This window comes from Sphaerodactylus townsendi, linkage group LG08, assembly GCF_021028975.2.
Source record: "Sphaerodactylus townsendi isolate TG3544 linkage group LG08, MPM_Stown_v2.3, whole genome shotgun sequence".
NCBI lineage: Eukaryota > Metazoa > Chordata > Lepidosauria > Squamata > Sphaerodactylidae > Sphaerodactylus > Sphaerodactylus townsendi.
This window is the reverse complement of record NC_059432.1, coordinates 37,344,773-37,366,339: the sequence shown is the minus strand read 5'-3', so window position 1 is coordinate 37,366,339 and position 21,567 is coordinate 37,344,773. Positions and strand designations below refer to the sequence as shown.

The 21,567-nt window shown below is 41.6% G+C and overlaps 1 protein-coding gene across 1 annotated transcript in view; it reads right to left on the bottom strand.

Moving 5' to 3' along the window:
- DNTT (DNA nucleotidylexotransferase) overlaps positions 1-21,567 on the bottom strand; it is a 165,257-nt gene that overhangs the window by 15,462 nt on the left and 128,228 nt on the right. The window contains 2 exon segments of the mRNA XM_048506221.1: positions 11,681-11,764; positions 15,507-15,767. Coding sequence (XP_048362178.1) covers positions 11,681-11,764; positions 15,507-15,767 — 345 coding nt within the window.

The window sequence follows — 21,567 nt, the reverse complement described above, 5'->3', positions numbered from 1 at the left end:
AGAATTTCAATGGATATGTAAGACAGCAGCCTAATTCCAGATATCTCATAAACCTCTGATATCTCATAAACCTCTGACAAGGATTGCGAAGAGCTCCAAGCGGACCTTGATAAATTAGGTGAGTGGGCTCAGAAATGGCAAATGCAGTTCAATGTAGCAAAATGTAAAGTGATGCACATAGGGGCAAAAAATCCAAACTTCACATACACGCTACAGGGGTCAGTGCTATCAGTCACAGACCAGGAAAGGGATTTAGGCGTCTTAGTTGATAGTTCCATGGGAATGTCAACTCAATGCATGGCAGCTGTGAAAAAAGGCAAAACTCTATGCTGTGGGATCATTAGAAAAGGAATTGATAACTAAAACTGCAAAGATTGTCATGCCCTTATATAAAGCAGTAGGTGCTGACCGCGCTCTGGAGGTACTGTGTCCAGTTCTGTCAGTGGCTGCATCTCAAGAAAAGGATCCATTGAGGGAAGATAGGTGAAAAAAAGTGCAGAGAAGGGCAACAAGGATGATTGAGGGACTGGAGCACCTTCCCTATGAGGAGAGGCTGCAGCGTTTGGGACTCTTTAGTTTGGAGAGGAGGTGGCTGAGGGGATATGATTGAAGTCTACAAAAGCAATTATGCATGGGGTAGAAAATGCTGGGCTAATAGCCAGAGAAATTTTTCTCTCTTTCTCACAATACTAGAACCAGGGGGCATTCATTGAAAATGCTGGGGGGAAGAATTAGGACTAATAAAAGGAAACACTTCTTCACGCAACGTGTGATTGGTGTTTGGAATATGCTGCCACAGAAGGTGGTGATGGCCACTAACCTGGATAGCTTTAAAAGGGGCTTGGACAGATTTATGGAGGAGAAGTCGATTTATGGCTACCAATCTTGATCCTCTTTGATCTGAGATTTGCAAAGTGCGCTTTAACAGACCAGGTGTGATTCGGGAGCAACAACGCATGAAGAAGGCCATTGCGTTCACATCCTACATGTGAGCTCCCAAAGGCACCTGGTGGGCCACTGCGAGTAGCAGAGAGCTGGACTAGATGGACTTTGGTCTGATCCAGCTGGCTTGTTCTTATGTTCTTATGTTCTTATTCATACCCCTATGTCAGAAGCATTGAAGATGTAAATAGTTGCCTCTTCTATTTGGTTGCTTCCCAGGTGTGGCTCATTTTTGCTACCTGCTCCATTCAATCATGCACTGACAAACTGGTTTTGGAGATTACTCCTTTTCGTGAGCCAGCCCCTGGGTACTTAACAGGATACAAAGGATTCTGAGGCAGAACCTGGCAACACAGTGCAGCCAGAGTTGACTGCTCCTGAGGAACACCAGGCAATAGAGCCAACTCCCAACCCCTACCTGCCCGATCCTGTGCATATGGAGAAGCTTGCAGATCCTAGGGAACCCAGTGATGAGCCAGCTGTACCCAGAAGGCTGAAGCAGAAGCAGTTGATGCAGAAGCAAAGGAGACGTGCTCGTTTGGAAGCAAGATATGGGAAGATAGAAGTATCTACATCTGATGAGGATTAACTCCTTGCAGATTCCCAACCCTTTGAACAAGGCTCTCTCTATAAGCCTTGCTGTGACCTTGCTTCTGCCTGGGTGCAACAAGTGTGTCTCCTGTTGCTTCTGTGTGCCTGGGTTTCTGCTGATCTCCAGTCTTTTTGCCTGATCGCCTGTGCCATGGCCTGTTGGACTGACCTGTGACTATGCCTTTGCCTGCTGGCTGTCTTGACCAATGGGACTGTCTTCTGACCACACTCTTGTCTGCCACCTGTTCTGTCCTGCAGGACTGGACCTGACCATGCCCTCCCCACCTGCAATACACTCCTCTACTCTCACCAACATTCTGCAAGAATAAACCCAGCTCCTTTTTGAAACAGACAGCAGAGAGTTCAGTAGGAGGGTAATGTGCGAGTAGACCAAAGGCAATTTTTATGAGTCTCAAGAGTACTCATTTTGCTCTGTCAATTCCCCAAGGCTTTCTGGATTCATGCACAGGTTTTTATGGAGACTTCAGCTGTGCACAAGTAGCACAGGTGGTACTGTTATAGCATAAAAGCCCTCAAGTCACCAGACGCCTTTTCCTGCTTCTGCAACCTGCCCTTTCCATTTAATTCTTCAAGTCAAAGTAAAATCATCTTATTCCAACAATGCCTGTAACAGGCATCTCTAAGGACAATGATAAATATTTTAGATAAATACATGAAAAATGAAGCAGTGATATTTTCTTTTGAGGTTGAATCTCTTATTAGCTTGATATAATCGCCAGGAGTAGATAAATATCAACCACATTATCAACCCTGCTTTTGTAACTCAAAATTAGATTTCTGTTTTTGGCTGAGGCTAACATTGAATTTTATTGTAGTTATAGGAATTACTGCCTGAAATATAATAAAAAGTGTCCAAGTGTGTGTGTGTGTGTGTTTATAGACTACCTCATAAGGAATAGCTCTGGAACCAGCTTGCATGCAAAGGTTTTTCATGCAAAACAATTCAGTCTTTAGAACCTTGTATAAGCAGGTCCATGTTAAAAACAAGCAGATTAAAAAGCCTTCAGCAAACAGCACCAATGAGGAGCAATAAAACCAGTAGAGAGGGACCTTCTGTAAAAGCAGAAAAGGGAATAGTGACAAGAGGACTGGGAAAATAGTTCTTAGGGGAAAACTGACCATTTAACTGACAAGGAAATTTCCCAATAGACCACTACCCTCAGAGGCAGAGCGAGGTGGAACTGCGCCCAGGGCGTGTGCTCATCCTGCACCCCTGGAACACCCCTGCCCCGCCCCAGAACGCCCCTGCCACAACATAGCCATGCCCCCACAAGGCACGCGCCTGGGGCAACACCCCCCACCCAGCCCCCTGGGTGCTACGCCACTGACTACTCTAGAGGGATGTTGGTGGCCAGGAGAAAGCAGAACAAAGCCCCAGAAATTCTGCCAAAGCCTTAGCAGACCCTCCATCAGCAACAGAATTTGGTGTCAGCTAAATAAATGTGTTCTCCTGCACTACTGCCAGTTTGAGGGAGGATGCAATGGATGAGCTAAGATCCGCTAGGCTTGGTGATTTGGTAAATTCAAATAACAGGAAAATAACAAAAAAAGACAGATCAGCTTTGTTCAGGTTTTTCTTTGACAGACAAAAAATTCCACGTGTATTCAAAAAGCTGAATACACTTGGGGCTGGTTTTCAGTTTTCTCTCGTTCCCCTTGGAAGCCAGCAGAGGAGGGAGGAAGAGATAGATCCTGTGTGTCAGGCTGACCTAGGTCAGCATTGCATGCAAGACTAACCTCCCTCCCTTGCTCTTGCAACCCAATGCAGCTGGAATAACTTTTGGGGGGGGGGGTCTGAAAGATCTTGGTTATCCAGCTGATCTAGGTCACCCGATTGGCCACCCCTACCTTTTCCATTGCTCTCATTGCGAGGGGGAAACAAGTTCTGACCCAGGAAATGGTATCTTCCATGTCATGCATTAGTTTTTAGTTTTTTTTCTTCGCTGCATATACATGTAGATTGAACAAAGCATGTCCTGCTGGTTACTAAAGTGAATTTATTGTAATCTTAAATGTGATTAGGGGGTAATGGAGAAGGAGTGGGTGGTCAAAGGCTCATATGCAAAGGCTACGTATGTCAGAATGTCATACATAGCTTTAGGAGTGGTTGTAGCTGTACCATTTGAATTATGCTTGTTGGTTTCTCCAAAAGATTTGTTTAGCCATTGAAAAAATGGAATGCTAAGGTCATAGTTTGCCTAAGGCATCAAAAAACATGGAGCCAGTCTTGGTTATTGGTCCAAATAAATTTGGACTAGAGGGTCACCATGCCAAAACGATTGGGAACTGCTGGACTAAAACATCACCAAACATTCAGCAGTGTGACAATATAATTCAGCTGTTAAAAATTCTCACATTAAAAAAACTCCACAGGGTAATTAATTGGTTTGGGAAAACCAATGCCTTCTGCAGGGCTACCAGTTCTGTGTTGGTCTTAGAACTTGGCAAAGCTGGTACAAAGGAAGCAAACAATGGTAAACATTTTATCCCCATTAACAACCTGGAGATTCCAAACTTTTCTTCCAGACTTGATATTTTGTTGGCTTCCCAGTAGTAGGAGAGCAATTTAACACAAGAGTCTAGAGATGCTAAGTTGACTCATATCAGATTCCTTTATATGATCCAATGAAGTCATTTGGATACAGCAGTAGAAGCAAGAATTGGCGGGGAAGGGAGGGGGCTTCTTTTGGTGAAAAGCATGTTTTGTCCTCAGAAAATTTTTCTCACGATTCCACGGTGCTTTTGCAGCAGACTTTCCCACTCTTATAACTAAAAATAATATTGCATTACAAGAGCAGCACAACAGACTCTTCAGTGCTTAGCTATAAAATATCTGTTAAATAAAGAAACGACCAACAAGACACAGTCAAAACGTAGAATGTATGAAGAAAAGCCATCAATTATCTATGTCCAGATTTATTTGAAGCATAGGACACCCCAGAGAACAACCTAGGACTGCAACAAAACAGGTTGGAACTGAAAACTATCTGTCTCAAAGGACATGCAGTGCTGCAAACTGCTGTGAAGCTGCCATAGAGCAACTGCTGAAATGCAGTAAGATGACAGTAATCAGTAATTTATAAGGCAATTAAGCAACAATGCATAAGCCTGATATTCTAAAGTTATTCAACTAACATTATTTTTGAAATTCAACAACTTTGCTCCAGCGATTTAGAAACTAAAGAGGAAAGAGGAAAAATGAAGCCACATGAAACTATTAAGCTGTATAAAAGAATTTTTTTTTATTTTAGAGCCTTAAAAATACCACTATGCTAGTTTTTTAAGACTCACTTTTATAATATTTGCTGCAAGAACACTACCAGAATAATAATTTAATCCTTTTATGTTATACATAAGGAACCTACTATTATGTTAACCTTGTCCTCCTTTTCTGTGAACCTGAGAAATACGCCGAGGTGGTTCACAGGTCGTCAGGGATGTCCTGCACAAAGGGACATTTTGACCCCTGTAAGCACTGGGTCAAATTGCTCTGAGGTCACATTTACACATTATACTTATTATATGCAGTTCTGTTTTTACAGCATGTTTGCTTTAATTTGTAATTCATATTGTCCCTACCACCCACAGACTGCAACGAGAGAAGCTAAAAAGAACATTCCCAACACTTTCGGGAGGGTGGGTGGGTCAGTTGGTCTGCCAGGTGCCAAAAGAGGCCGAGACCACCGCACGCTGCTATTTAACAGCCTGTTCCACCCTGACGCCCACGTGCATCAGCACACCATTTCCAGGTGGAATGGTATAGCCATATGGCAAACCCAGGGACACACACGCTCACACACAAGCAATTACCACGTGCCTTGTCCCCTGTCGCAACTACAGGCCTAGCTGCATCTAGTGTCGTCATTTACATGCAACCAGTGGCAAACTGGAGCCCTGGGCAAAACCTGAGTTTGATGCCCCCCCCCCCATGGGCGGCCACCCTCTCCCACTGTGACCAATGATTTTTTCCACCAGGTCATTTCAATGACACCATCACATTATAGAACATGCCCCAACTCACAAATCTGAACACAGCAATGGGCCATGCTACACAGCAGAAATATTTTTTGAAAACATTTTCAAAATGCTTTCAAAATGTTTTATTACTGCTATGAAAACATTTTATGGTGTTGTATTCAGTCCCCCCAATTGGGGGAAACAGCATTACTTTCGATGTTATTTAAATTGGGGACCCCAGATTCTCCCTTTAGGGAGCATGGGCTCCCTAGTTTAAACAAGTGATGCGGGAATCCACCCCCAAACAGCATTATTTTCAATGGTGTTTAAACTAGGGAGCCCAGATCCTCTTTTTAAATCCACCTTAAAGGGAGAATCTGGGGTCCCCAGTTGAAACAACATTGAAAGTGATGCTGTTTTGGGGTGGATTATCCCCCACCCTGAAACAGCATCACTTTCAATGTTTAAACTGGGGACCCCAGATTCTCCCTTTAAATCTATGCCAAAGGGGGTGGATTTAATAATAATAATAATCATCATCATCATCTTTATTAGGCATTGAGAGAATAAAAGAAAGAAAGAAAACAAGCATTGGCAGGAAGCGGTTGGATTTAAAAGGAAAATCTGGGGAAATTTAGGGGTGCCTCCTGTCAGTGGTGCAATTATTAAGATAGAAGCACCAAAATTTCAGAGTATCTTTGTGATACCCTACTGATGATACCACCCAGGTTTGGTGAAGTTTGGTTCAGGGGGTCCAAAGTTATGGACCCTCAAAGGTGTAGCCCCATCTCCTATTAGCTCCCTTTGGAAACAATGGGGGATGGGGCCACTCCCTTTGGAAGTCCATAACTTTGGACTCCCTAAACCAAACCTCACCAAACCTAGGTGATATCATCAGGAGAGTCTCCTGAAAAATCCCTGAACTTTTGGTGCTGCTAGTCTAAAAACTGCACCCTCTGCAGGTCAAAAACAGAAAAACACTGAAAATACAAAAAAATCCCACAAACAAACCTGCAGTTTTTGCACCCCCCACAAGGGGGCACCCTGGGCAACTGCCCACTTTGCCCAATGGGAGGAATGCCTCTGCATGCAACTAGTATGTTCATACTTTCCACCTCATTTTAAAAATTATCTGATAAATCCGCATACAGTTTTTCTCCACTGGAAATTGTGGAGGTTGTATTATTCTAATGTAGGATGTAGCTTTGAATGGCACCATGGACTGTGTCATATTGCTCCAACCAGGGGTGTAGCTATATAAAATGGCACCCAGTGCTCACCCTGAGTGCTGCACACACCCACCCAGCTGTGCCCATGAACTCCACATGGAGATCAGGAACAGGACCAGCCTGGCTCACTCACCCCAATCTTCATGTGATGCTGACAGCAGTTGCCTGGAGATTGGGAGCTCTGCTGGACCTGCTCCCAATCTCCACATATAGTTCACAGGCGTATAATTGCACTTATCCCATTTCTGTATAACAATCTAACTGATGCTCTTAAGATACCTATGCTTTTGAACAACATGGATCCCACAGTGTGTGAGAATGTAGCAAAATTTCTGCTAACAATAATAGACGTAAGTCTAGATGAATACCAACCAATGTCTATGTATTATGACCACATATAGCCAGCAGTAATTTTGCTAGCTTCTGTCAGTATCCGATGACGTTTAAGTGAGTTAACTTAGCTGAAGGAATGTCCTATAGTTACAGAAGGACCATGTATATATTTTAGTATTTAGTATTTTAGTACCAGTGTCTATAATTGTGAGCAATAATGGGCAAATTTTGTATGCTGATTTTGTATGTTTATTTTATGCCAATAAAGGCTTGTGAATGAATATAGTTCACAGGCAGGGTAAGTCCTGCTCGCAGGTGTTCAACTGCGCCCAGGCCAGGGTACAGTTGCAAGAGGGCAGGGCCCTGCAATGTGTCCCCCAAGGAAGTGGGACTCAGGCCTCCAGCCCCCACACCCCACCCCAGTGGCCCCTCACTATGCCACTGACTCCAAATCAGGAAAGACTGAAACTTTCCTGTAGCCTAAGGAACCTTCAGCTGATGGAATGACACCTCTTCTAGTGGAAAAGCCACTTTAAAGTTGGAGAAAGTCTCCTTAGAATGGAAGAAAACTTCAAATTTTGCTGAGGCAAGTGGTAGGATGTGTCCTAGGGCTGCCAACTTATTCAAAGGATCTTCTACACCATACATAATGTGGCAAGTATTCATGCCATTTGTCACAAAATATAATACCTAGGCAAGAGCTGATCACTAATGCAACAAGCTCAATACTGTCTGCTCCAACTGGCAGCAGCTCTCTAGTGTCGCAAGCAGAGATCTTTCACATCACCTACAACCTGAACCTTTTCACTAGAGACTGCAGTGGCATCTGCAAGTGACCTTCTTCAAGTGGCATCTGCTGTACCACTGAGCACGTAAAAATGTGTGAGAACTAGGGATGGCAGCCTCCAGGTGGGACCTCAAGATCTCCCAGAATTACAACTCACATCCAGGCTAGAGAGATCAGTTTCTCTGGAGAAAATGAATTCTTTGGAGCAGTGATGTAGGTATAGATTTTTATGGGGGGTTGGGGGGCACGCCCCCACACTCCCCTGGGGGTGTGGCCATGCCTGCCCAAGCCCCACCTGCAGCCTCAGTGCTTATAAAAGCAGCTCTCCAAGGCCAGGGATGGCAGACTTCCCTGCCCCGCCCCGCCCCGCCCCACCAGCTGGGCTCCCAGCTGGCAGTCCCTTCTGCCCTCTCCTTAGGGCAGAGGCATAGCTAGGGAAAATGGAGCCCGGTGCAAAATCTGAGTTTTGCACCCATCCCCCCCAATGGGCAGCTGCTGTGATGCTGGAATTCACCCCCAAACAGCATCACTTTTAATGGTGTTTAAACTAGGGAGCCCAGATTCTCCTTTTAAATCCATCTTAAAGAGAGAATCTGGGATCCCCAGTTAAAACAACATTGAAAGTGATGCTGTTTTGGGTGGATTATCCCCCACCCTGAAACAGCATCACTTTCAATGTTTACTGGGTACCTCAGATTCTCCCTTAAAACCATGCTGAAGAGGGTGGCTTTAAAAGGAGAATCTGGGGAAATGGGGGGTGCCTGCTGTCAGGGGAGCAATTGCTAAGCTAGAAGCACCAAACTTTCAGGGTATCTTCAGGAAACTCTCCTGTTGATACCATCCAGGTTTGGTGAAGTTTGGTTAACTTTAGGGGGTCAAAAGTTATGGACGCTCAAAAGGGTAGCCCCATCTACTATTAGCTCCCATTGGAAACAATGGGGATGGGGCACTCCCTTTGGGAGTCCATAACTTTGGACCCCCTGAACCTCACCTCACCTCACCTGGGTGGTATCAGCAGGAGACTATTCTAATGATACCACATAGGTTAGGTGAGGTTTGGTTCAGTACTTCCTAATGTTTAGGTGGAATCCATTATTCCTTGTCCTACTCTGTAGAGCAGCAGAAAACAAGCTTGCTCCCTCACATGACATCCCTTCAGCTATTTAAACATGGCTCACATTTCACCTCTTAACCTTCTCTTCTCCAAACTAAACATACCCAGCTCCCTCATAGGGCATGTATTCTGGACCTTTTACCATTTTGGTTACCCTCTTGTGGACTTGTTCCAGCTTATACTGTCTGTATGGAAGGGAGCTTTCCTGGATCTGTATCAATCTCTTAAATATTTTCATTTAAAAAGATGAAAAAAAGTTACAATCAAACCACTCTGGCATTTTTAGGACAGCAGTGGCTTCCAAAATCCTGAATATGCAGCGGAAAAGACCCTTCGCAATTCTCACATATTTATTTTTTTTCCTTTTAGGCATGCAGAAAAAGATGTCACGTGTGAAGTAGTCCTTAAAGCCTGTTTTATGTTCAGAGGAACTGGGGAGAAACTATTCCCTCAAATCTTTGCATCTAATGAGAATTCTAATTACTGCACCATTATGTGGCATAACTTGCTTCCAGAATCCCTTTAGGTTTTATCAAACATCTTCCTTACCCCACAGACATAGCATATTGGGCCCTTCTTTGCTTGTGGTACTCTGATATGGATAACATGAATATTCTTTTAATATTACTTAGAAAAGAAGGATCTATCATCAATTCAGAGCCTTGGACCAGAAAATTCAATTCCCTTTCAACCATATAATTATGTAATATACTTGAAAAATCCCATTTAAAATATTTTAACACCAAGAAGACATCTAAGAGTTCCCCCTTCTCCACTCCACCCTCCAAAATCAGAGTGCCTCACTGGAAAAAAAGTCACATTCATTTTATAATTGCACATAGTTTCACAGTAGAGTCATGTCTTTTGAAAGTGATCCCTGTTGCAAGTATATGCATAATCATAGTAGAAAAGCAAGGATATAAAATGTTTTCACAGCGTAACATTGAAACAGTTCCCCAGATGCAACAGCTGTTCATTTTGTTCTCATCTGCAAAAGGAAGTAACTGATTCGCACTCATGTTTTAATATCAGTTTTCCTTGTCAAGGATCTTTTGAAAATATGGTCGCATGTTTAGGACTTACTACACTGCATGGCTTGGACACATTGGGCTGGGATTCTCAAAACAAATTTCTGGCAATGTACAAACTACCAATGTTCTAGTCTGTTAATGGTCGATTCCTCACTTGCATTATCAACCTAAGTTCAACTTGCGTTCGACCTAAGTGCTCTGCACAACCACTGGGATCGATGTGGTTTTGTACCAGCTTCGCCCCATGTAACGGTCAAATTTCCGACTCCAGTTGGGAACTACTACTTTTTCAGGGAACCATGCTCGAACTCAGCTCGATTCCAGTAAAGTGTGGAATCTCTGGTGCCAGGAGTCCCCCATTCAGCCAATCACAGCTGAGTGTTTTCGGGCATGCGTACAGCTGGAGAACCGCCATGGCAAAAATCGCACCTAATTTTTTTCCCTTCTTCTTTCTTGCGTTCGAAACAATGGCTGGTCACACAAACGGCACACAATTTCTGCATACCAGTGTAAGCAGCCAATCAAAAACGCCACCTTCGTTCCTCCATTCCTGTGGCAGTTTTTTATAATGTGTGTGGGGATAGACGGAACATGGCCGTAGAACAGTAGCCAATCGGACCGGAGCGGCGAAGAGGCACAGGATGATTCCACCCTCTGAGATGGGATCAAGCTGGTTGCAGTGGGGAACAACAATGGCTTCGACCTAGGTTAGTACCCTTCTCAGGGAACTGGGTCGAACCTATTTTACTGGTGTGTGGAATCGCCCAATAAGTATTTGCAACTATTTAAAAAACTTTCTAGCTGTACTGTTTGACTGATCTCCATGCAAAAGGAAGAGATGGGTTGAGAGAAACAAAAACAGGGCATCCAAATGGGCAGAAAATCAATGTGGAGGACCTTCCACTTCAGAAATGGAGTCCCAGAATTGGAAGAAAATTGTTAGAGTTAAAGTAGCTTTGGGGAAAATATAACTCCCATGCTCCTTTGCCATGTCACCCACTCGTGAAAGACAATCATGTGTGAGCAGCTAGGTAAATAAACTCAAAATAATGGCTCAACACTTGCTCGATACTATCAAGTGATCTTGATCATATTTGCCACTGGTCTTTAGGATACAAACTGAACCCACAGGAGTTTGGGTGTCCCTGCGCAGAACTAGTTTGGTGGGAATTCTCTGAGGCAGCTGTTGATGAAGGAAGCTCACTCAAGCCAGCTGATTATCAGCTGTTACAGCCAGAGAAGTTCAGAGTGGGGGCTCCTTTTGTGCAGGACATAATTAGTTGAATTCTAACCACTGTATAGCATGGCAGGAAGGAGAAAGGCTCTGGCTTCCTAGGCAGTGCATTTACACAGGAGATGAAAGGCAAGGCACAGCAGTTGCACAGGCACTCTAGGATTGTCCTCAAGCCATCAGACTTATTGGAGTACCCAAACAAATCTATTTGACTCTCTGTATTCTCCATGCATTCCAAGCTGTGTGGGCAATTGTTCACTGATTTCTGATTAACATAGCAATAGTAGGATTTTTTTACAGCTGAATTTGAAATGTTGTCTTTCCTGGAAGGGTTGGATTTTATCATTTGACATGATGATAGACAAGCATAAGTCAACATAGACAGCACTCAGAAGGAAGATAATTGAATGAATAAGTGGCATTTGAGAGAATAGGAAATACCTTTGTTTTATCATATAAAGCATGATTATCCAGCATCATTTTTCTTTCATGGGTGGCATACCTCCGCAAGTCACGTTCAAATTGCTGCAAACACGTAAAAGTCTCAAGGTTAATCTGACAAACCAAAATGAATATGTGAGATTCAAACCTACTTAAAGGATGCTCTTTTAAAAGTCATGGTATTTTCAGTGGCAAGTACAAAACTCCTTCATAGCATCTGATTGAACGCAGACCTATGTCAAAAGATACAATGCTCTAGCTTGAAATTGGTGTATGCAATAAAAGTGGGTTTGGAAACACAAGCGTAAGATCAACCCCATTAAATTGGTCTGAAAAGAATGAGAAAGTACAGTCACCATTTACAAGGAAGCCTGTCAGGTTCCCCTTGCTGTAGAGATAACAATAAGAAATATGAAATTGAGATCATACATTTCCCTCTCTTCTATAATGAATGTAGCCTGCAGTTCATGCAAGGGCCTTAATGGATGCACACCCAGAGGGACTCTCTTTTGACACGCACTACTATATCACATTAGTTTTGTCTGATACTAAGAGCCTCACTGATTGGTATAGTTCTATAAGAAGAGATGGTTTAATTTAAACACATACTAGACTCCATTTGTTTGTGACTTACACAATTTGTCGGAGTCAAAAGCTAAGGTGTTCGCACTTTTTCAGTGAGCACAAAAGTTTGCAAAGTGCTTAGTAGTAGCTGCCTAAAGGCACTTACAAGCTATTGCCAAGGAAACACGCGTCATATAGTGTGTTAATCTACACTGCCTATTCTATCTGGAAATAACTGTTAAAGAGATAGATAAGCTTCTGTCCTGCCACTCCCGCCCTCCATCCCCCCCCCACACTGTTCACCTCTTCTTGACTACAATTCAGACACATATTGATTAAACAGTCCTAGAATCAAGAGATGCGGTCCTATAAGGATCAAAGATCATGTTTTCATACGTATCTATTGTCTAGGAAGTTTTTTTATTTTTTTAAGGTACTGGTATGTTTCTAGTTGTCATCATTTCATACTTAATATGATCCAAAGAGCAGAAGTACTTTGCATTTTATTACTTTGCATTAGGAATGTTAATGATTTTTTCTTGTGCCTTTATTTGAATTAAAGCATGTCGTTGCAAATGCATTCTTTTCAGCTGTAGAACAGATTCTCAACTATTGAGAATGTCCAACTGACATATTCAAAGTTCAAGAGGAAGGCAGACATCTGCTTTTCACTTTTTAATATTTAAACTTAATAATTTATTCTATCGTATTCTAGCCATTGGAATTCTTGTTAATATTCCTCTATTGTCCTTGTTTTGTTTTTGTGTTCTGGGTGGTGGTTTCCTGTTGGCTGTTTTTGCCAGTTAACCGACAATGGTGAATCCTTGTTTCTTGTTTATTTCAGAGCATTTTAAATTTCCACTGTAAAAAAAATGAATTTCGTTGCCTTCCCTCAGGGCCTCATACCAGACTTCCCCTCGTGATCTGTAATAGTATTGTTAAACTATTCTAATTGTACACTATGACATGAAGTATTTCATAATGTACACAACAATTTCACAGAGAGAAAAAAACATTTTTCCAACGAAATTTGAACAGACAGGAAACAGGCAATTTTAGAAATGAGATTATGCAGTTTTTCTTGTATATTGTACTTGGTACTATTTATATGCTGCCTTTCCATTAAAAATGCTCAAGGCAGTTCACAACAAAATAGTACAGGTATAATTATAGATATTACAATAAAAAAAGATAAAGGATAACAAGAGTTCATAGCACATATCATTGCTAGTCCAGGTCATGGCTGGAGATATCCTGGAATTTCAATTAGGCTTGGTCAATACCCTAGAAATTCCATAAAATTCGGATTCAGATTTATTCAAGCATAAAATTATCTGCATGCCCAAATAAGGCAAATAACATATTCAGATATACCTGAATATTCAGGTATACCCAAAAAATTCGGGTCCATCTCATTATTTGGTATTTTTTGTGTTTTGGCCTGCACGGAGTGCATTTTTAAAGCTAGTGGCACCAAAATTTCATATATCATCCAAAGACTGTCCTGCTGATACCACCTAAGGTTGGAGAAGTTTGGTTCATGGGGGCCAAAATGATGGACCCCCAAAGGGTTTCCAATGGGAGCTAACAGGAGATGGGGGCTACACCTTTGGGGGTAGTGATTGAAGGCCATGGAAACAATCCAGGTTGCTATCACACCTTTGCATGGAGACACTTCTTTTTTTCATTACTGCAACACTTTTGTAGCTGTGCAGGCATACAGAAATGAACCCCTGCAGCCATGCCAATTGTCCCACAATATGATCGGCTGCACCTGCGTAGCTGCACATATGCAACAAACACACAAGGGACCACCCTCCAACGGCTGGGCAATATTGAACATGTTGCTGTTAATGAGTTGTACTTGCTGCCATAGGGAGAAAACATGCTTGGGGGACTTTGTTCAGCACTCAGAGAATCTGCCCACAACCTGCTGGGCAACCTGTACAGGATGGCGGGCGGATTCTCCCTGACATAGTGGACTGTGTGGAACTTCAAGTAAACAGGTGGGAGCAAGGGAAATAAAGTATCTCCTGCCTGTTGTGTTTATGTGGGAGCACCTCCAACCCAGGACTGTGCAAAAGCATTGCTAGTTGTGCAATCTTCAAAAATCCTGAGTTGAGGGGAATAAAATGGGCCAAACTCATTTTGGGAATGGGACTTGTGTGAAGTTTCCCTGCAAACTGTTTATATAATGTCCTACAGCCATAATATTTGGTCTGTGCAGAATTCACCATGGCAAAAGCAATATCAGCTCAAGATGAGCACAGAGGAGAGAAGATAGAAACTGCATAGCCGCAAGAGAAAGTCAACTTTGCTATCTAACAAAGAGAGCTTTTTGACTCTCAACAGGTTATGCCTTGGAAATCTTGTTGGTCTCAGATCTTGCTGTTCTACTGCAGACCAACATGGTTACCCACCTGAAATCATCTATTTTGCCACAGGCAGGGAAACATAACGGGATAACATCAGCCCATGTATACCTCTGAAGAGGGGGAATATGGTGTTCAGTCCAGGCACAGAAAGGACTTCTTAAAACATTTCTTGTAACAGAACACATTTAATTGATAAAAAGATTGGTTCCAACGGATTAAAAATAACAGGCTTTTAAATCTAATGGCTGAGAATGATTTTTAAAGCGTAAAGTAAAAGAATAATCTGAATTCAGGTGTGCGTGTTTTGTTTTTTGGGACAATAAATTCTGGAAGGGAAAAAAACAGGGCTCCTTTAATTTAAAGAACCAAAATTGTTCAAGCATCTCTATGTTCCAGTGGCCCTTTGCTAAAACGTTCAATTGAATCAACTTTATTAGAGCCCTCAAGCCAAGTATCCAATACAACCAGCAAAATGTTAATGCTACAAACCATTCTCAGATGCACTGTACAATTGTTAAACTATTTCAAATGTTTTTACAGAACTTGAACATGTGAACATTGCATAATTTATTCTGACTCTAATGTCACTGATGCAGAGTTTGATTTTTTTATATATATTATGGAACACACATGCACAATACAACCTAGCAACAGATACAGAACTGTTTCAGGATTAGAGTTGGGGTTTCAAATGACTGTCAAGTTTTAAAGCTCACTATTTATCTGCCTGTTGTGAAAATAAACTTCTTGGGAAAAGCACAGGATATAAATACCGGAAAGTGGGATATCAATAATAAAAACAGAAATACTTTTCAGAACTAGGGATCTTTAGGCTACCTGGAATTATCAAAATTCAACTAGGATGACATGAGATTACTTGTACTTACCCTTGATCCACTCCACCCTAACAGAGCAAATGCATACTGTTCAAAGGGGCTGATAACCAGATCCACTCGGATTGCTTTCCAGTCTTTCACTTCCTCAGCTGGATCATATGAAACAGTGGAACTGCTGTGATCTCCTCTTTCCTTGTATAACTTAAAAATTGCAAAGCATTTTTGAAAGTGATCTAAAGCATCAACTTTTCTGCTTGGCAGCTTTGCCTTTTCAAAAGTAGATTCAATAGTGTCACAGTAGAAGAGCAATCCCTAGAAAGAACAAACAATTCACTGTTAATTACTTCAATTAACTAAAAATGTAAAACATATAACTTACTTCTTCAACAGTGGTTCAGGGTCTGGCAACTTGGGGGGTGACTAATCAGTCTAGACCAGTGGTGGCGAACCTTTGGCACTCCAGATGTTATGCACTACAATTCCCATCAGCCCCTGCCAGCATGGCCAATTGGGCATGCTGGCAGGGGCTGATGGGAACTGTAGTCCATAATATCTGGAGGGCCACAAGTTTGACACCTGTGGTCTAGACATTACAGTCAGCCTTGAGGATGGTTCATGTGTTACCAATGTAGCAAAGCTGCTGTTTTTCTGTAGCCGGAGCCCATACCAACACCTCCAGACTCTAAGTGATGGCAATGCTGGTGAGGGAAGGAATAATATCCATACCTATGGAGTTCCAGATGTTATTCAAACATGGAATCAAGCCATGATGATGCCATTCCAGAAGTGGTGGGATTCAAATAATTTAACAACTGGTGAGATGGGATTTTAAGTACTAGTCATTGACTGTAAACAAATAATAATTATAATATTCAGTTCACGTGAATACTCTCTTTGTATATACCACAGACTACATGTTACCTTTCATCTGTGTTTCTAGTGTGTGTTTTTTTGTATACATATAGTCTATGCTAATGGTACTGTGAAATTGATGTACTTTTGTTCAGTTGTACTGGTCATTGACTGTAAATAAATGATTGAAATGATTGATTGAACTTAACAACTGGTTCCAGTAGTGGGATTCAAATAATTTAACAACTGGTTGTTTACAAGCACCATTTTAACAACCAGTTCTGCCGAGTGGTGTGAACCTGCTGAATCTTACCAATGCATTCCAGTATTCTTTGAACTGGACCTTTAAAAACCCAAGGAGAAAACCTTCACTCAATGCAAACTGATGGGCTACTTCATCAGAAATTATTTATTCTTATATTTATCTGTACTTTGCTGAGTAGCAGATTTTTAATTATGCAAATGTAACAATGCCTCTGCTTTGCCCCTTGTGCTTAAAGGAGGCCGGCTTTAATAGTAGTCTATTTTTGTCTAACTAAAGATGACTGCAAAATATACTTCCTGGCCAGTCCATCAAGTCAAAATTAATGTCAGGCCTTTCAACTTACAGGCAAGCATGACCACTTTTAATATTCTTGTTCTGTTCATGGGTTGCTTTCCCCAGTCCTGGTTAGCTGTTTGCTGGAGCAGTGTGGCCCATGGATCAGCAATTCCTTTGTTCAGAGTAAGGAATTTTCTTTCCACTCCCTGAAAGTCCCCATAGCCTCACTTCTTTCCCTGCTTCTTTCTCTCCTTCCTTCCAAAAACCAAACCTACTTTTATCTCTTTGTATTTAGCTTTCCTTCCCCCATCCCCAGCTGCTTAGGAAAACTGTGGCAAAGTTGCATAGTACCATCCACTGAGCCAGGACCACATGCATGATAGGGGGCTTCTCGGGGGAAGACATCACTTTCCCCTGAACTTCCCCATATTATTTAACCCTTTCCCTCCCTCCCCACATTCTCTTCCTTTTTCCTGCCTCATTTTCTCCATCTCTAACCTTTACTAATCTACCTTTTATCCTCCTCCCATTTTTAACTATATTATTATTAATTTACTTCATTTATACCCCACCTTCATCTACAGTGGGGATCAAGGAAGTTCATATCATTCTCCTCTCCTCCTTTTAATCCTCCAACAATCCTGTGAGGTAGGTTAAGTTGGAAGGATGGCCCAACATCACCTCGTGAGCTTCTATGACAGATTGATGAATTGAACTTGGATCTCCCAGACCCTACTCTGAAGTTCAGCTACACCACATTGTTTTTAAAAGGGTGGCTGATTTGGAACAGTAGCAAGCAGGTGTGTAGAAAGATCTGTCTTGCCAATTCACAGTTCCAGTAACTGAATTTAGGTACCCTCAGATTTGGTTGACCACTGTTACAAAATATGATTCTAGAGAAGCTATGGTGATTCTGTTTGGTGATTTATCCAGTGTATGGATATCTGTGATACTTTGGTATATTATTGTGTGAATGGGTTATTTTTTGTAAACACTTTGGAAACCAGATGGGCTAAAGCCATTTTAATAAAAGTAGTAGTCCTAGCTAACACCTTCCAAATTAAATGTCAACATCACAGAAAGATAGCAAATAACAATTCAAAAATGTTGATGTAGCAGTCAGGTAATAAAGAAGAATAAATGAAAATGAAACCTCACATTTCTCCTCTGCAGGGGAACAGATTCTGTAGAATATGTACAGCTAAAAAGCTCATGTTTAAACAGTTCACAGACTCTTTCCATGGGAATCCAGGTTTCATTTAAATCAGGCTACAATCCATCATCAGAGATGTAGAGTACTACAGAGTTACGTGCACTGAATAATTTCAGCGATCTGGAGCCCACTTTATTCTCCCACTGATGCTTGAGGTTTCAAGCCCTCATGAACAGATATTATCTATATGCAAAATTTACTAAACACAAGGTAGCAAATCATAAGAAGCTGAAATCCATAACATTTCCAGATGTCACTACTGTGGAAATCAACTTTAATTGTTTTCTCTCACTCAACATTATTTTTTTCCAAGGTTTCATGCATTTAAATTTATAATGAGAAAAGGATAAATATGTTGTCTACTACTGTCTGGCAGTCTGGCAGCCTCACTACTCTTCAGCTTACATGCTCACGTTGCTTGTTCACAGAATTTTCAAATTAATCTTTATTCTGTCTTCTCCAGTGACACTATTTGATCTTTGTTTCAGACGGTAGCCATGTTGGTCTGCAGTAGAACAACTAGATTTAAAGCCAGAAGCACCTTAGATACCAATAAGTTTTGGGGGGTATGAGCTTCTGAGAATCAAAGCTCTTTTCATTTGATGAGGGGAGCTGTGACTCTTGAAACCCAATTCAGAGGGGGCTGGCGGGCAGGGATGACACCACTCTGATGTCACCCTGTCCCCTTCAAAAGGCTATCCCATGGAGCAGGAAGCCCAATAAATAAATACAAAAAATCCCCAAAAATTCCCTATAAGGGAGAATAGAGATATGTCATGAAAACCATGGTGTATCTCCGCTGGCGGCTCCAATGAAGTGTATCTCCATTGGCGGCTCCCTGACTTCCCTCCACCCCCTGCCTGGGCAACTGTAGCAGCTTCCAGGTCAGGCACTATGGAGCTGCATGACACCCAGCCCACTGGGTAAGTGCCCCCTCCAATGACACATTTGCCCCTTGCGCCAGCGGGGTGGGAACCCATGCCAGAGCAGGGGTGCACCAGCTCCAGAGGGGATTCACCCTTCCTTCTGGATTGGACTGCCCAAAGCTTATACCAAAAAAAATCTTGTTGCTAATCCAGCTCGTTGATTATTTTCATTGGGATATTTATCTCACTTTAGATGTTTGCTTTCTGGATCTGATTTCTGCTACTCATTGCTTTATTGAAATACTTCTAGGCATGCTTTAAATTTTATTTTAACTGAGATTTTACAATGTCTTCTGCCATTTTGTAGAAACACAAAACCAAGATGATTCATTTGTTATAAGAATCTTCTAATTTTCTGGTTTGGACCCTTTTAGAAAATGTTTTACTCCCTTTGGATCCCTCCAGGCAATTATGGACCTATTAAATAAGACAGTAATAAAACTCAGCTATGAAACACACTCTTTCCCCCTTGCTGATCAAATCACGTAACCTCAAGTGGATACAGTTTCAGAATTTGCAGCTGGTGCTGGGTAGCAAATGTGATGAGAAGGGCATTTCAGGACTAAACATTTCTAAGTTATTCTTTATTGCTTTACCATCATTAAGCAGCTTAGCAATTTGTAAAAGAAAGCAGGAAGAACATATAAAAGCTACCAAACTGCAAATAGCTAGATCAATGTTTTTCAGTTAAAAAAATACAATTAGGCAACAGTTACTCAGGTGCTGACTACAGCAAGCAATTGGAATCTGACTCAAAGTCAGAATGCCACTTCTAAATAGTAATCAACGCCTAGGATATATCCATTGGGAGAATGTTTCTGACTAACCTAATTTGATGAGGCACTGGACAATACCCTTGTTTCACAGAATGTAGCTGATACAGCATTTCTCTAGGTTACAAAAAATGCCTTTTAGCGAAGGCACTTAGCTGTGAAAACCTTAACAAAGGCCCTATTCTGAAAACTGCATACTATCTATTGCACAATGATATGCCATTAAAGGTTGACTTGACTTGATCTATTGCACAAATATTATTCAGTATCACACAATCCCGTGACAAGCTTTTTATCTTTTCACCCATGGTTAAGAAATCATCATTTTTTTAGAGATATGCGCTAGTCCTGGGTTGGCCATGCATGTTGCATCTGATGGGGCAACTTGCAGATTAAAGCCATCCACTTGATGTGGAAAATGACTTTAGGGTTATTTCTTAGCTAAACTTGGTGGTTGTAACTTCATCCTGTGATTGAATGGCCAGTGTATGTAGAAAAACACTGATGGGACAGATTAAGATTAAGAGGAACCTGCATGTTTAGGATGGTAATGTTTTAGGAGCTGGTAGATTGCTCAGAATGCTGACACTGCTCTGAGATTGCTGCCATTTCTACAAAGAAGGCCTGTTCTCACAAAGGACCGTGGGACATGTTTTAGCCAGGATGAGATGTGAAGGACTGGCTGTACTTGGATGGCATGGATTCGAGAAGCTAATGAATGCACTGGAGTAAGCCAGGCTTTAGTTCATACTGGCCATGTCAGTTCATATATCTTGAAATCATGCTTTTCAATTGGGGTGTTTAGCACCTTTTATTTGCCTCCTCATTTTAACTGCCATCACGTAACAGAAGTGTGTTAATCCTCAAAAAATGTGGCATATTATTGACAGCTGATTCACTATTTCTGGCCCTTTAAGTTCTCACAGTCTAGGTTTTCAATATTTTTGAAGTCTATAAAAGTACCATTCATCATTCGTAACATCCAAGAGCTTGCCAAGGCCTCAGCGGGTGTAAAATGGCAGCAACCCACTGACACCCAGCAAAACTGTGCCAATTCAGTCCAGCTGAGGATTTGACCTAGAATCTTCATCTAGCATCACCTGACAAGCACAAATGTTTCCATCTTTAGACAGCTGCTAAACCAGTCAGCATGAGTGAGACTGTAATTGTTTCACATAGTAGGAAACTACTGCTCTATCAACAGGAACAGGGGGATATTATTCAGCAGGAAAAATTAAAATTACTGCATAATTTTAGAGTCCATCTAATATGCAAATTTTAAACTGTCATTTAACTTCCCCTTTTCAGTGACCCAGATACATCCCTACCAATAAATTACTGTGCTATTGTTCTGATGAAAATTAGACAGAAAAATATTGTCAGGGTAAACCAACCTACTAAAATAAGCACATACCTATATTGCTAGATTGTCAGACCAATAAATTCAAGTACATGTGAGGATCCTTCTCTATCATTTCAATAATATTTGGAAGTTGGAAGTAATCTGTTCTAAGTTAAACTATACAGGATGCTGGGAATCTTAGTTGATAGTTCCATGGGAATGTCAACTCAATGCATGGCAGCTGTGAAAAAGGCAAACTCTATGCTGGGAATAATTAAGAAAGGAATTGAAAATAAAACTGCAAAGATTGTCATGCCCTTATATAAAGCAGTGGTGCGACCGCACATGGAATACTGTGTTCAATTCTGGTCACCACATCTCAAAAAGGATATCGAAGAGATAGAAAAAGTGCAGAGAAGGGCAATGAGGATGATTGAGGGATTGGAGCATCTTCCTTATGAAGAG